General features: G+C 42.3%; 1 protein-coding gene across 1 annotated transcript; it reads left to right on the forward strand.

Annotated features, from left to right (window-relative positions):
- The first annotated feature begins 742 nt into the window (after positions 1–742).
- Positions 743–15,776, forward strand: ankdd1a (ankyrin repeat and death domain containing 1A). Its single transcript, XM_030093070.1, has 15 exons — positions 743–828; positions 1,772–1,875; positions 3,966–4,064; positions 4,190–4,288; positions 4,445–4,549; positions 4,624–4,722; positions 5,061–5,159; positions 7,477–7,575; positions 7,667–7,765; positions 8,567–8,665; positions 8,796–8,894; positions 10,497–10,592; positions 11,923–12,118; positions 13,135–13,266; positions 13,426–15,776. The coding sequence occupies exons 1-15, from the start codon at positions 795–797 to the stop codon at positions 13,485–13,487; spliced, it is 1,521 nt and encodes a 506-aa protein (XP_029948930.1). The 5' UTR covers positions 743–794; the 3' UTR covers positions 13,488–15,776.
- The last annotated feature ends 1,039 nt before the right edge of the window (positions 15,777–16,815 follow it).

Here is a 16,815-nt window from a genome sequence, read left to right on the forward strand (position 1 = left end):
TATCTGCATTTGAGAGATGCAACATTAAAAAAAGATAATAACAATGACAATGTTTTGCTGCAGTGGTTAGTGCTCTTGCCTCACAGTGAGAGGTTCATGTGTTCAAGTAGCTGGCTCTTTATGCATGGGGGTTTGCATGTTCCCACTGTGTGTTGTGTGTTCACAATTTTCTCTCACAGTCCAAAAACATGCAGGTGATCATAAAGTCCCCCGAGGTGTGAATGGGAGTGTGTGTGTGTGTGTGTGTGTGTGTGGACGTCTGTATCTTTGTGTTATCCCTGTGATGAACTGGTGACCCTTCCAGGGTGCATCCTGCCATCACAGTAAACCCGGTTTGACTTCAGCACCGTGTGACCCTGTGACCCTGTGACCTTGCATGAGATAAAGCAGGATGGGAGATGAAAGGACTTTGATGGTCCTATTTAAAACAAAATAAATAATGAATTAAAAAATATTAACGAGGAAAAATCTGAAAATTGATATTAAAACTATTTAAAATGCATCACATTATCGTAATCATAACGATACACTTGAGGAAATGTTTCGTATTTAACTATAAATACACTCAGAATCGTGAACAGAAAAGCCGCGGCAGGGAGCTTTTATTCTGAAGGCGGAGCACCGGAGGTGGATACGTGGCTGGCCAGATGTTGATCCGTCCGGTGTGACTCCAGCTGCTGGGGGAGAAGGAGGAGGAGGAGGAGGAGGAGGAGGAAGAGGAGGAGGAGACACCGGGAGCGGAGACAGCCCGGGCGGGCTGCGATGACCGGAGGACGGAGCGGGGACGGCTGAACATGGAGGACGACCTGGTGTCGGAGGACGACGTGTGTGAGTATCAGGGGTCTGTCTGCAGGATGTCCCGGACAGTCCCGCAAACCCAGCCTGTCCGGGACAGGAGCCGGTTGTGGATGTGGGGGGTACAGAGGGGGGAGAGGGGGGGCAGGGGGACAGTTTTACAGCTGATTGAGACCCCAGCTGAGAATAGCTGAATAGAATAAAGGAAGAATTCATGACTTCATGCCTGCATGAGGCGGAGAATTCACTCCTATAAACACAATCCATGTAGATATCCGCGATTATTATTTGCAATTACATGGTGAACAGTGTGAATCGTGATGAATGCAAACGCTTAATTAGACAATCTCAATGTCTTTCTGCTTTGAGACTCTTATCTCTTGCCCCCCTAGGGTCACATGCATAGAATGGAATAGAATAGAATTGAATATATTTGATTAATCCTGTGGGTAAGTTGCTCCAGAATATTATAATATTAATATATGCAAATAAATAGAAATAAATAAAATAATAAAATAAATAATAAAATAATAAATAATAAAAAATCAATGAATAGTAGAAAGAATTAATCTGCTTTTTCATTTATATATATACTATTTACAAAGAAGAGCTGTTCAAACCAACCTTGTTCTAAAATTGAAACTGTTTAAGGAAAAACACCCCCCCCCAAAAAAACAGCAAGAGAGACCTAGAGTTGTCAGTCAGTCAGAAATGTGTTAATCTCATAATCACACGATTTTTATAAATGGATCAGGATGATTGACACTTTTCTTTTAGGTTTAAAATACATGAAGCACTGTGCATTGAAGCAGTTTAGTCGTTGTGACATATAGTGCAGCCCTAATGTATCGGGTATAGAGGAATTGTTTGATATATATCAGGCATGACGGCAGTGATCATTGTACCTAATGCGTGTGTGTGTGTGTGTGTGTGTGTGTGCATGCGTGTGTGTGTGTGTGCTTGTGTGTGCTGTCAGTGCTGGGTTCTGAGAAGGAGCTCCACGATGCTGCCAGGCGGAACGACACGGACAAACTGCAGGAACTGATCCGAAGGGGTGTGAATGTCAAGGCCAAAAACAAAGTAAGGCTGCCAGTCAGCAAACACACACACACACACACACACACACACACACACACACACACACACACACACCTTTCTTGAGAAGACAGGTGTGTATGTTAGTGTGTGACTGTGTTTGTTCTCCGACCACGTGTGTCAGCTGGAACTACATGAAGCTGTAAAGTAGATGAATAACACTTCATGCGATTGTCTTTCTCCATTAGGCTGTGTTGATAACGTGCACGTTGTTGTTGATTGTAGTTTTCCTGTGACTCATTAGCTGGATTTGGAACAATTTACCACCTGCATAGAGCTGTGCACAATATCTGTCCTTAAACATGTACGAGCAAAAAATGAGAGGAAAAAAGACAGTGAACGCCTGACATGCAGACAGCTCTCGTAAAGTTTATCATTGCAGTTGCCATGGAAACAGGCTCATGTTTGAGTTGCAGTTGTACGTCTCTCATGTTGCTGCTGAGTTGGTGCAGAATTAATGAGGTTCTCCTCCCTCAGTAAACAGCATTTGATAATCAATAACTGTTAGAAAAACAGCTTCGGGTGAGCTGACAGCTTTTACTGCGAGCAGGACAGAGAGAGACAGCAGCTTCAACACCGTTTTTATATTCAGGGACAGCAAGAGCATCCTGGAACCTTCAGGGATTGCAACTACAGTCCTATTGTCATGACAGCAACTAGTTACCAGCAGGTTGCTGCCAAAAGTAGTGACGTTACAGTAACTAATGACTATGTAAAGCCATGCAAAGCCCTGCTGCTTGTTACACATTTCACACACCTGTGTGTATCCTGCTCGGGAATGCCAACATGATCATTTCATTGAAAAAAATAAAATCAGTTCTTTCAGGTGTCAAAACAAACCTTTATTCTGTAGCCTTCTGGAGGAATTCAGTCTGACGGTGTGTTTCTGTTGCGTAGCTAAGAATGTATGCAGCACAACGACACAACTGTGAACTATTAGTCATACGACATACACACATTGTCCTTTATATGGTTAGTCCTGTTGCTCTTTGCTGGAGTTCTTGTGTATTTGAGGAGTTGAGCGTTCAGCAGGTGTTTGACAGTGACAGTGAAATCCTCTGTCCTCTCAGGAAAATGTTGTAGCCAGAAAATCAAAGGCCGCAATGCCCAGAGGTGAATCTGCTCAATTTAAGTTTGGTAGTATGCGTGTTCTCCCTGCGTGTGTGCAAGTTTTTTTGTTGCAGTCCAGAAACTTACAATTGAGGTTACCTGGTGACTTTACAGGAGTGTGTGTGTGAGACTGTCTCTCTGTGCAGGGTGTAACCCGCCTTCAGACTCCAGCAAACTCCAGAAAACTGAATGAATTCAATGAAGACAGATGGATATGAAGGATGTATGAAAGCCAGATTTATAATTCATTCATGACTTTTGTATGTTTTGTGCAGTCAACACACAGTTACTGAACAGTCCTATGCGATGTACACACACACACACACACACACATATATATATATATATATATATATGTATGTATATATATATATATATATATATATATATATATATATACTGTATATATACTGTATATATATATGTGTATATAACACACTTATATACATATATACATATATACATATACATGTACATATACTAATGTTCTGAAAACTGCCTTAAAGCCTTCTGCTCTGTCCAGCTGCTCAGATTTTTATTATACCACAGAAAGAGCTGCTGACAGTGACACAGACACAAAGGCACAAAGCAGTGTGTGAGAACAGATTTTAGTAAAGGTGTGTGTAGACACACTGACTCGGGGTGGACAGGAGTGTGTTAATGGTGTCTCTGAGGAGATCCCAGGTGACGTTCCCCCCACATGACTCATCTCTGCTGCTTCAGACCAGCTTCACAGATATAACTGAAGAGTGGAGTGTTTCTCCGCTGCTGTCTGTCCAGCTTAACTCACTGAGACAGGGATGATGTGGCGCTGCAGCCTGATCCGGAAGACGATGGGCTGCTGATTTGGAGTGCTCTGTGTGTGTGTGTGTGTGTGTGTGTGTGTGTGTGTGTGTGTGTGTGTGTGTGTGTGTGTGTGTGTGTGTGTGTGTGTGTGTGTGTGTGTGTGTGTGTGCGTGCTACAGACTGGGAGGAAGGCCCTGCACTGGGCAGCCGGAGGGGGCCATGAACAGGCTCTGCGTCTGCTGCTGCTCCACGACTCCTACGTGGACGTGGCGGACAGCGTGAGTATGAGACTCCTCTGTAATGTCTCTTCATGGACTGTTTTCTTCTGAGCGCTTGTGGGGATCTTATTTTCAAACTGGAAAAGCACTCGGAGAGCGCAGACGTTGTGAATGTGTGTCCACAGTTTGGTATGAACGCCCTGCTCCTGGCCTCCTGGTTCGGTCATCTGAAGATCCTGCAGATCCTGGTGTCCTGTGGCGCCAAACTCAGCTCTGAGAACAAGGTCAGAGGTCATCCAGTCATCCCACTGACACTGACTGACAGAAACCTCACTCAGACTGTGTGTGTGTGTGTGTGTGTGTGTGTGTGTGTGTGTGTGTGTGTGTGTGTGTGTGTGTGTGTGTGTGTGTGTGTGTGTGTGTGTGTGTGTGCGTGTTAGGATGGTCTCAGTATGCTGCACTGTGCCGCTCAGCGAGGCCACATCAGAGTGCTGGAGTTCATCATGGAGGACCTGGAGGATATTTCTGTGGACAGAGTGGACAAGGTGACAGTCTTCGACATCTCACACTTAATTTGATGAAACCGCACAGGATAACCTGCCACCGTCTCGCCACGCAGGCCGGGAAGACGGCGCTTCATCTGGCTTGTGAACATGGACAGCTGGAGGTGGTGGAGTTTCTCATCGGAATGGGCTGCAGGCACAGTTTGAAGGACAAGGTAGATGCACACACACATTAAATTATCAGATGACATACAGGCCCTTATCTTATATCTTTTGAACTGAACAGAACTGGCAACGCAGCAGTTCAGACTCGGAGACAAGAGATCTATATGTTCACCAAAAAGTTTAGGAAAAAAATTCCCCCCTGGAGGCTGTTGAAGCTCCACTCTCATAAAAACATGAAAACTCTCGTATTTTAACAATAATGGAAGCTCCGTGATAAGAGCTGGTGCCGGGAGCCTCGTCGTGCTCTGACTGAAAACAAAGCGTGTGTGTGCAGGAAACTGTTGGAACAGCGATGTGGTGCTCACGTGTTGTTATGTCTGGACTACAGGAAGAGAACACGGCCCTGCATCTGGCAGCACAACGAGGCCACGCCGACGTCCTGCAGAAAGTGGCAGAGATCGGAGTGGACGTGGACGACAGGAACATTGTGAGGATCTAAACAAGACTTCACACCACAAGAACAATCTGACACTTTACACAAGTATTGTTTTCATTTCTCCACATCCATAATCAAATACAGAACTGGGAAAGCTACATATTTGATCCAGAGAACATTGAAACATCTGTGCATTCTACCACTTATTGTTGGGGTGATGCTGAGAACTAGGGGTGTGGATCTCCATTACTGTGGCGATTAGATATGCATCTCGATGCCCTGCCAACGATACGATATAATTTGCGATACACTGAATCCCTGCTGATACGATACTTACGATTAATCCCTGTTTTCGATACGAAACGATATGATTCACCCTCCATCCCAATTCGATACGATACGATTCACCCCTCATCCTGATAAGATGTATGATTCACTGTTCCCGATACGATGCGATACACCTGTTTGCGATGCGATTTAATAAATTACTTCAATCAAATGCGATTCAATGTGAAGCAAAAAATATATCATATGTTATCTATTCAGCAAACAAAAAAATAAGAAGATGGCAATTCATTCAGTATGTTAAAATAGGCTTGGGTTTATTCATTAGAAGTAGAAAATGGAACAAAAAAAGTGCTTATTGTCTGAACAAATATTCCTTGTAATCTCTCTACCCGTACTATGTATTACTGTCCTGTAACAATAAGAGTAAAACAAAAACAAAAGATTTCTATAAGATGCTGTAAGTGTAAATGGTCCAGTAACAGTAATACCACATCACTCTCAATGAGTGACTTCAAGTGACGCTTTGCAATGTCCAGATCCCTGTCTCCCAGACAGTTTAGAAGGACAGCATTCTTTACAAATAGCGTGCGTCTTGTCAAGTTTGCCATCTTTCTTGTAAAATCCATAGTACTTCCAAATGATGGATTTGAACTTTGAGGGTGTGTTAAAAGATATATTCGAGGATTCTCCGCCGCATGCGCGGCTCCCTCCGCATGAGGACTGTCGGGAGCGCGTACGTCAGCCGCAAGTCAGTTTGTTTACATCGGTGCAGCTGGAGCATCGTCTTTCCGAGTTGGAACCATACAGCGCTGATTGATTCGCAGGATCCTCCAGTATGTCTTCAAAAATCTTGTAACTTAGCGCTGCCGCTACTGCACTCTGCCATGTTGTTGTAACTTGTAGCACAGTGTGTGTGTGTGCGCATACGCATATGGTTTCCGTCCGTCTTCAGGAATGATGGTGAATTCAAGACGCCTCGGAAACACAAGACAGAATGCAGTACAACGTGTAAAAAGCGATGCAACTTTGAAGATTACCGATTAGGCACACAGCGAACGATGCATCATGATTATAAGTCGTCATCGCATCGATACACACTGAATGAATCGATACACTCGTATCTCGCACGTATGTATCTAGATCACGATCGATATCGATTAATCTCCACATCCACATCCCTACTGAGAACGTTTAGGACAGTGAGCTTTCACAGAAGACCAGTAGGGGGAGCGCAAGAGCAAAAACTGCATAGTTCTCCTTTAATTCAGCAAAATAAATAGTCTCAGATGGTGTACTTCATTGCTTAATTCTGGAAGGTGAAGACTGGATCTACGGGAGGTACTTCAGTATTGTGACAGGCTTGGAGATACTAGCAAATTAAAACCTGCCAAACAAAACAGAGATAAATTAAAAACTTAAGTTAACATCATATCCAACAAATTCCTCAAGGCAGAAGCTCATCTGACAGCACTTCTACACACATCCTAACCTGATCAGTCACTACAACCCAAGCAAACAGCAGCAGATATCTCAGCTCTAAGTGTGGCAGAGGATCCAGAGAACCTGGGAACCTCCAGCAGACCAGCACTCTGAGAACGAAGCGTTCTCCTGGGACAATATGGGACTAATAGCTCTTTCAGATATGATGGGGCCTGGTTGTTCAGAGCTTTATAGGTTAAGAGAAGGATTTTAAATTCTACTCCAGATTTAACAGGAAGCCAGTTACGAGAATCTAATATTGGGCTGATGTGATCTCTCTTGCTGCAGCATTTTGAACCAGTTGAAGACTTTTGAGTCAGCTGTTGGCCCCTGATAACAGGGAATTACAGTACTCTGGAGGTAACACATATATGGATTAATTTCTCAGCTTCGCTCAGAGATTTTACACAGGTGAAAAAAGGAAAGCCTGCAGACTTGTTAATGTGAGTCTTTGTGCGGGTTGAGCTGAACATATGATTTTGAACATCATGGATTGACTTTGTGGTACCGTACACACAAAATGTAGTTTTTCATCTTTTTCACTGCTTGATTGTCAGTGTTATTGCCCCTGAGCCTCCTCGCTGTGTCGGCTGTGTTTCAGGATGGCCTCACAGCCCTGCACCTGGCATCAGACGGCGGTCACTACAGATGTGTCAAACTGCTGCTGGAGTCCGGCTGTAACGTCAACGCACTGACCAATGTATGCATTCAGACAGATCCTGATCACTTCAAATAACCACGAGATTGCAGAGTGTTTGCATCTCCTCAGCTTGGCTTGTGTCCATCTGCAGAAGAATCAGAGTGCTCTTCATTATGTGGCCCAGCAAGGCTTTGACCGAGAGGCCAGCCTGCTGCTGGAGGCAGGAATCAGCGTTGATGCTGTGGACAGTGTAAGTAAAGCAGGAACTGCATGTGCAGGAGAAACTATATCTACATAATGGAATGATTTTACTGTGAGAATTAAAGAAATACCCTTTTCTGCTGATACATGAGGGCAGTCTGACTGATTAGGAGGAAAAACTGTTGGCCACAATGCTTTCTTATTGCTTTTAAAATCAACATTCATCATTCTGAGGGCCATAAAATATTTTATCGTCACTATCAGGAGAGTACATATAGCATGAGAGTAAGAATGAAAAGAATTCACTGTTTGCTCTTAAGCACAGTACATTGAACAGCATTCATGCATTTGATGGTTTTATTTTAACATTATTTGAGTAACAGTAATTGCAAAGCAATTATGTCCTAGTTCAGCATTTAATAACGACAAAGATTAATGACTGTATTCAGCATTCACATCATTACAAATAAATCATTCTGATCTAATGTTATCTCGAAATGTAGGCCTGAAGTTTTGGGTCTCAGTCTTGAGGTTTCTTTTAAGTTACCCACCAAATGTTTTCTATTATTGAAAGGTCTGGACTGCAGACCGGCCGCTTCAGCTGTTTCTCCTCTGCTGTTGTGATGGATCAGTATGCAGTCCAGCTGAAATATGAAAGGCTTTTCCTGAGGAGATGTTTCCAGAATGAGATCAGATCATCTCTATGCTCTAATCTGACTGCATGTAAAGTAAAGAAAGTTTTCAGTTTACAGATCTGCTGATTTTCTGTAATGTGGCTGCCTTTAAGCATGTCAGATGGTGAGATGGTGACGAGTTCTTCCATTGTCCCTTTTCTCTGTGTTTGGAGCAGCAGCACGTCACAGCCTTGCACCTCGCCGTGTTCAACAACCACACAGAAGTCGTGCAGCTGCTCATAGACGCCGGGTGTGACCTTGATGTCGCTGATGGTGTGAGTAGGAAGCCGCGCAGCAGAGGAACCTGCGTCTGTTTGAACACAGTCGTGTTTCACAGTGACTTGATGACAGGGGAAACCGAGGTGAGAGAGCGGTGAGTAAACAGACGTGTCCTGTATGTGACAGAGGCAGCAGACCGCCATGCACATCGCGGCGGAGCAAGGCTTTCAGGACCTGGCGGAGATGATGCTAATCGCAGGCGTTAACCTCAATTTGACTGACAAGGTAGCGCACAGCTTCATCTCCCAACTCTGTTTGTTTCTGGTTCTTTTGAGATCGAGCCCGACTGTCTGGCTCCTGAGATTAACAAACAGCTTCAAATAATTTGTAGAAGAAATAAGAATAATCATAATGTATAGCAATGGTGTTGAAACACATTTAATAACATAATAATTAGTGAAGAGCTGAAAAGGAGATATGACTAAAAAGTAAACAAATTTTCCCAACAGGATACAAATTTTATTTTCCTTTCCCCTCCCTTTCTTTTGCCGAAATATACACAGGACATATCTAAACATTTTATTATTATTTTTGTTTCTATTTTTCTGAATTTTTAAGAGGCCTTTCTAAAAATGGCTACATTAAACAACATAAGATACTCTGAGAAAAATAAATGCGAGCTGATGTCTTGTTTTAAAAGCGTATGTCCTCGCCATCAGTCTATTCAGATTGATCCTGTTTAGGATCATAGGGTGCTGCGCCTGATCCATTCACAGGGTAAACACAGAGAAACACATTTTGGCAAAACCCTCTCACTTCCTTTATGTTTTCTTTGTGTAAGAAAACATGCATGCTGAACATTGCAGATAGCAGTTATTGTCTTCGTTGTTATTTTTACCCTTGCAAAGTCATTCTGGTGGGCATTTAATCCGACCCTTTGGTGGCCCCATATTTTAAACAAATTTTGTGAATCCAGGACAGTTAAGTTACGAGGTGAGAGTGCTGCACAACAAACCATCGTGCAGCTGCAATCTGTGTGGAGTTTGCATGTTCTCCCTGTATCCCGGCGCGATCTCCTGTTACGATCGTGGTTCAAGATGGATAAACCAGATGAAAGTTGATCAAGCAAATTTAATTACAGAAACTAATTACTCAGCTAACTAGCTGAGTAATGACCTTACAAAAAAAAAAAAAAAAAAAAGCTACAGAGTCAGAATAATCTGTAGTCCAATAAATCAGGAGTGAAGAACGAGGAGGAACTTCATCAGGAGGCAATCAAATGGAAAAGAGGGAGTTATACATGCACACGTTAAGCTCCCGACATGATAGCATTGACCTTCTAATATGTCTAATAAGGTTCAGCCACAAACGCCTCTCCAGCTGAGCCGCCTGCGCTCTCTGCTCCTCTCCATCCTTCCCAGAGCAGCGTGGCTTGAAGAAGACTGTCAGCCACAACTCTGGTGCCGTAATGTGAAAGCATGTGAGGTTAATTGGTGAATTTGAGTGTTCGTGTGTGCCTGTCTCTCTGTGTTTGCTCTGTGATGGGACGCTGATCTGTCGGCTTATCCACAGTCCACAGCTGGATAAAGGGATATAGAAGATGGATTTAGGAATCTCATTAGATTATCTTCAGACACTAAAGTGATAATCGATTAAATGGCGGGAACTAAGTGTTGGATTATGTTATCACAACCGTAAAAGCCCCACAATTAACTGCGGCGGTGGCAGCAACCTCACATACAACAGGAAACTCTGTCAAACAGTATCTCATCTTCATCTCATTTTCATGTGGCCCAACAGCTCACATTAGATGTTATCCAACACTGTACTGTGTTTCTGTGATGGTCCATATTGATTTGTGAATGATTTACTTGGTGCTTTCCACAGCAGGGTAAAACATGTCTGGAAGTGGCTGCAAGAGGAAACCACGTCATCCTGGTGGACATGATCATCAAAGCTGACCGCTTTTATAAGTGGGAGAAGGTGTGTGTGTGTGTGTGTGTGTGTGTGTGTGTGTGTGTGTGTGTGTGTGTGTGTGTGTGTGTGTGTCCTCATCCTATGTGAATTTGCAGAAGATCATTTGGAAAAGATTTAAATGGTAGATAGGTAGATGTGAGTGAGGCCATTTTTATGACTGGAAGGTTGCTGGTTTGAATCCTTCTGCTGACAAGTCGCCACTGTGGGTCTTTTAAACAAGATCATGAACCTCAAACTGCTCACGTTGCGTCAGTGAGGGAATCCTCAGTAAAAGCAGCGTTAAATCAAACATGCAGATCATATTCTGTGCTGCCGTGACCTCAGAAAAGAATGTTTAATGCATTTGTCCCTGTTCAAGCATCTCGTGTTTCAGACGTTTGTTCTTTGTAATTTTGACCCTAAATTTAAGACAAGGATCGAAAATTAACCTTGGCTGAAGACCTGTATGCATTACATGCTTTCTATTTCAAACATTACAAAAACACTGGAACACAGCAGCATCTCCAAACGGACAGTAGAAGCCACTGTGTTCCAGGTTTGTGTACAGAAACCTAGGGTTTTATCAGTTTTTAGATCTCACTGATTTGTGGAATGGTAACACTTTACTTTAAGCACCCGGTATAACACATTATAAGTAGTTTTAAACACTCATACATGCTCACAATGCTTTATAACTCACTATACAGCACTATACAGCATAGGCTTAGGGTTAGGGTTAGGGTTAGGTCCTGGCATTGTGATCATCTATAAATGTTTATAACTATAGCTGCACGTGTTATAATGACATTATAATGCTTTATAAATGTACTTATAATGTGTTATACAGGAGGGCTTCAAATAATGTGTTACCTGTGGAATTATTTGTTCATTTCAGGAAACTCTGAAACAGAGATATTATTCTATATACATATAGTCTATATTCTCACATACGAGTGTGTCATGTAGGCTGTCCAGTACGCATTCTGTTGAGAATATGCTCTCTGGCTGGAAGACATTGCCACTTCTCGTTGTGTCAAAAGAGTAAAGAAACATCATGACAGACTCTCAGGGCAGGAACTGCTCCAGCCGCTGCCCCTCAAGCAGGCCTGGCTGCCGTGTTGTTCATTTTATCACACTGGACCTTTCATAATAGTATCTGCCACTACACTTTATAAAACTGTACAGCACAAGTTTATATATTATTACTATTTTAATTTTATGTATTATACAGTTTACATCGGTGATGCGGTGTAACGGTTGTTCCTTGTACAAGTCTTCGATGTGCGTGTCTGTGTGTTTTATGCACCAGATGAGGGTTTCAATAAAAGCCTCTTGTTGTTCTGCCTGTGGGCCTCAGGATCACAGAGAGCAGGACCCGTGGCTGGGCAGACCGCTGAGCTTCAAGCAGGACCACCAGCCGGAGACCCAACACCTCAGGTCTGTTCTGTGGAGACTGGCCACCAAGTCCCTCTGCAGGGGCGAGTGGAAGATCCTGGCCCAGCACTGGGCCTTCAGCGACGCACATATACGAGCGATAGAGCATCAGTGGACGGGTGAGCACAGCTGCTCCTCCAGAACATGATTCGATGTCTAATAAAGAGCTGATCGCTGAATCCACGAGCGTCTCACTCAACAGAGCTGAGTATTGGAGCCAGAAAACCAGTTTGTTACAGGAAAGTGACCAAAAGTTATTTAATAAAATGAGATTCATTCAAATATGCATGAGAAAAGGCAACCTAACCAATATATGCCTCTTGATAAGAACAAAAAAACAAAACCAAAAAACACATTGACAGCGTTTCTTGTACATTCAATAATATAAAAAACAAAGCAAGAGCTCGAGCCCGCTGAATGTTAAAATGACGAACAGCTACATCAAAGTGTTCAAAAACCAGGACACTTCAGTAATATTTACTCCTGAAAATGACACTAAAATCTGGAACACTTTGAATGTTTTCACTGTAAATGCAAAAGCATACTACTCTAATAAAATGTTGAGCAATAAGGGGCTGATAAAGGATTTTCAGTCCACCAATTTGTGGTTGTTAAACTCATTTTAGATCCAGGACCACATATTGCATGATTGAGTCACATCAGTAAAACAATATTATACCAACTTACTCTAGTCTGGATAAACATTTGGAATAGTCAGTATTATCAGTTTCAATGCAAAGGAATGCAAGCACATTTTAGAAGTGAACTTTTCTGTGACATCATTCATGGATAATCTAGAATTCCTTTGTTGGCTGCAGCATCTCCGCACCTTTCAGATTACATAATTATATTTTACAAGGCCCCAGTTTGGATTTGATGCCAGTATAATTTGACTGGAAAAAAGTCTTGCTAGCTTTCCACAGCAGCAGTTTGCTGCTCGGTTTAGTCTGGTTTGTCACACAATTCAAGCAACACAAGCAATTTAAAACACATGGCCCCTGAGCCACATGTTCAGAACATGGCTGCATCCTGCAGCAGTGGATTTTATCTCATGGAATCATCATCAAATGCTTGTATCCTGATGATTGCAGCCATATTATGGGCTCTAAAGATGGTGTGTGTTTCCACCGTGCAGGTATGAAGAGCTTCAAAGAGCACGGCCACCGCATGCTGTTAATCTGGCTGCACGGCGCCGTGACGGCCGGGGAAAACCCCATCAAAGGCCTCTACGAGGGACTGGTGGAAATCTCCCGGACAGACTTGGCAGGTGAGCTTGTCCAGCGGTGATTTTGACGATGTGTCTCTGATATGGCTGCAGTCAACTGCATAATCCGTTTCTGATTCACTCAAAGACCAACGGCTGCATACCTCTGTCCTCCAGCTCTGGAGACCTGATGATGACGTGTTTCCTTATTATATTACCCAGAGTGGATCCGCCAGAAGGCAAACGCAGAAACCAGCTCTCCAAGAACCTGCTGTGCAATGTGACAGCAGACCAAGTCTGCGGCGTTCAGGACCCGGTCCAGCTTCAGGCGTCCAGCAGTGAGTCCTGTCAAGGCCTGCTGAGAGACACTGAGAGGACGCTGTTCTGATCGAGCTATGAACGCTGTTCACTCCACTCACCCTGCACTGATTTTGCACCGATTCACACATAAAATGACCACATATCCATTCAGACATTATAACATTGATGCATTCATATTAATGTAGAAAAACTATGCTGTTGGAGAAGCAGCTCCCCCTCTGGTGGATGGAGGATACTGATGCACATAAGCTACTGAAGAGAGGATGTCTGTGATGACTGAAGTCATCTGTTGACACAATATGACCGAAACTACACAACAAAATAAGTGCTTGAAAAAATAGCTCATTTGTTTAAGTTGTGATCACACAAACCCACGTGCACAGACACGTGCAGACTGCTCGACCAGAACGCTGCGGCTCACGCTTTGTTGGAGACTGTGCTCCTGCCAGCTGGAGGGACAACAATCTTTTTACATTTATTTATATATTTAACTTATCTGGTCTTTTCTGTGCATAAACAGTTATAATCATATTTTTCCTTTTTTTATTCAGTTAAATTGTGGAAATAAATGCAAGTTTTTCATGCACTGTTGTAAACTTGTCTGCAGGTTAAAATGCCTCCCAAAAAATTATTCATTTAAAGTTTACATCCTTTTTAGCAGCTGTATCTTATCATTCACCGCTTCATAAGTGTGCAATATTAAACAGGAAGGAGTTTTATTTTTCAGACCCAAAGCATTTAATAAAACACAAACAGTTACTTATAATATTATGCAGCAAGACTTTAATAACCACCACAGGGTGTTGGGCTGAATGAACTCGGTGGGTCATTGTGTTGACGAGAGTTCAAGAACAATTTATAAAATATATAAAAGTAGGTGAAAAAAAATGTCAGATGGGCTCAGGAGTGCTGAGAGTTTTTCTAAGGAGCCTTTGTCATCATCTCTGGTCTTTCTTTGTGTTTGCTGTGTAGTGTCCAGACTTTACATCAAAGTGCACCACATGGCCACTTTGCTAAGGCTTTTCTTTGATTAAAAAAAACAAAAAAAATAAAAACAAAAAAAAAAAACCCCAGCAGGATTTAGATTGCTAGGTTGATACCCGCACAGTAATTACACCAGGGTCTATTTTTATTGTTTCATATTCATGATTTTTCTTGAAAATGGTGCTCTTTTACAAACCCGTCTCACTAAATGCAAACATGCAGCACAGAGAGTGAGTCAAAGACACACGAACACAACATGTGAGGGGAAAAACCAGCAGCGATGTGGAGTATTACTTCTCTAAAAAGCACAAATTTAATCTCAACTATAAATAGAAAGAAAGATACATCATTTCTGACAATATGTTGGTTTAATGTTTAACTTGAAAGATATTTACCAAGATGAGCTATTTAACTACCTTACTCTACAGACAATAAGTCAATAAAACTATGTAATATTGATGTTAACAGTTCGCCCTCTGCACAGATATCTTGAGAAGAAATCTCTGGTTCCTCTTAGGTGCCTGGGAAATTGAATGAAAGGGGGTTTTGTCCTTTATTACTTCTCATCAGCAGAATAAAAAGAAGCTGGATTCCTGATGTCCAAGGCTACCTATTGAAACTCAGTCACCACTTTCAGTTTGAGACGTGGTCGTTAGAGAAGATGAAGTGCAATGACTCATCTAATGCAACTCAATGAGGCAGCGAGCGATGGTTAAACTTCCATCTGCTGCCTGGCTCAGAGTACAATAGAGCTTAAAGTCAGAATGAGCAGAACGTTTTACTCTTAACTCCAGATGTCAGAGGTGTCTCACCAGTAATTGTAGAGGAGTGCAGTTAAAAGGGTTAAACTTCATGGCTGTTTGACCTGAAAGAAAGTCAAACTGTGAATATAAAACCCGCTATTTAAATATGTGGAGTTTCATGAAAAATGGTCCTTTATTAACCTTACATGACTGCGATTAAGCAAACTTAAAACACAAAACAGCGACTATTTTTGAGTAGAGCTGTTATTTTGTCATCGGTTTCTCTGGGGTTGGTTTGTGATGGTGTGTGGTCCTGAATACTTGTGTGTTGCATGAGCTGGGGCAGGAAACGGGTCACATGATGCCACCTGCAGGTGGTTCTTGAATTCCTCCTAAGATTATTATATCATTTGATTTTTTTTCACATGTCAATGCAATAATGTGTTTTTTGCTACACTAATGCTGAATTGTTGAATTGTTTTGTATAAACCAAGTGTGAATCTTCAGTGCAGCTCTGTACATGAAATGTACACAAGATCCATAAATGTCTTTTTAAAGAACCACGTCTTCTGCAGTTTATACTTGGGATAGGGTTAAATAAAGATCAAATTACAACACAATCATGAAAAGTGAAATAAAGAAGCTCAAAGTTCTGCTTTCCAGCCACAACTTTCTGTTTGTATGGGAAAGACAAACAACGCAACAGCAGTATGAAGATGAGAATTCTGTATTTTTTTGCAAACCCCTGTAACATCCACTTGAACATGCTGGTAGTTGTGCTCTCATGTTGAGCACTTCAGAGATACATCTCAACATGTTTGCGGAATAGATAAATTCACAATATGTTTCGGCCTAAAGCAGCTGGCTTTCAACAATAGTGAAAATCTCAAAGAGTAAGAGGAAAAAGGTCAAACATTTACTTAAACCATGTTGGTCTTGTTCACTGCATTATGGTGTGCTGGGCCAAGTGGGTTTGCATGTTCCCTCTCTTTTCTCCAGGGACTTGCAGAATCAAAAACCATGATTTTAGCTTCACTGGTGTCTAAATCACCCCGTGAATGTAAATATGGGTGAGTGTATAAACTGCTAACCCTGGATTTGTTTCCTGTCAGAAGACAAATCTTATCCAGCTTTCAATTGAAACCACATTTCCATCTAACAATAAGGTAAGTTATTACTTATTTCTGATTTATCTAATGAGGACTAACAGTGCAATGGAAAGTCCCTTTTCCCACTGAGCAGCATTCACATGGCCGAAAAAAAAATAAAAGCAGCCCGCAAGTTCCTCATCTGAGAGGAATGTCACAACCTGGCTCAACAGTGTGACTAAAGAGGGAGACCACACATAATCTGCAGTGATTAACAAAAGGTTTCATTAAATAAATCATGACGTGAAAATCAGTAAATGTGCATGAGTGCTGTAACATAAAAATACATAACCAAATGAGGATGCCAGTCTGCAGGTCAGGGAAGAGAGAGAGAATGCAGTGCAGCTCAGTTTTAAAGCCTCCTGGGCCCAGCCTGCTCAGGGGTGCCGCATCATTGCAATTCTCAGGTAACTCCG

This window comes from Salarias fasciatus, chromosome 1 (genome assembly GCF_902148845.1).
Source record: "Salarias fasciatus chromosome 1, fSalaFa1.1, whole genome shotgun sequence".
Taxonomy (NCBI): Eukaryota; Metazoa; Chordata; class Actinopteri; order Blenniiformes; family Blenniidae; genus Salarias; species Salarias fasciatus.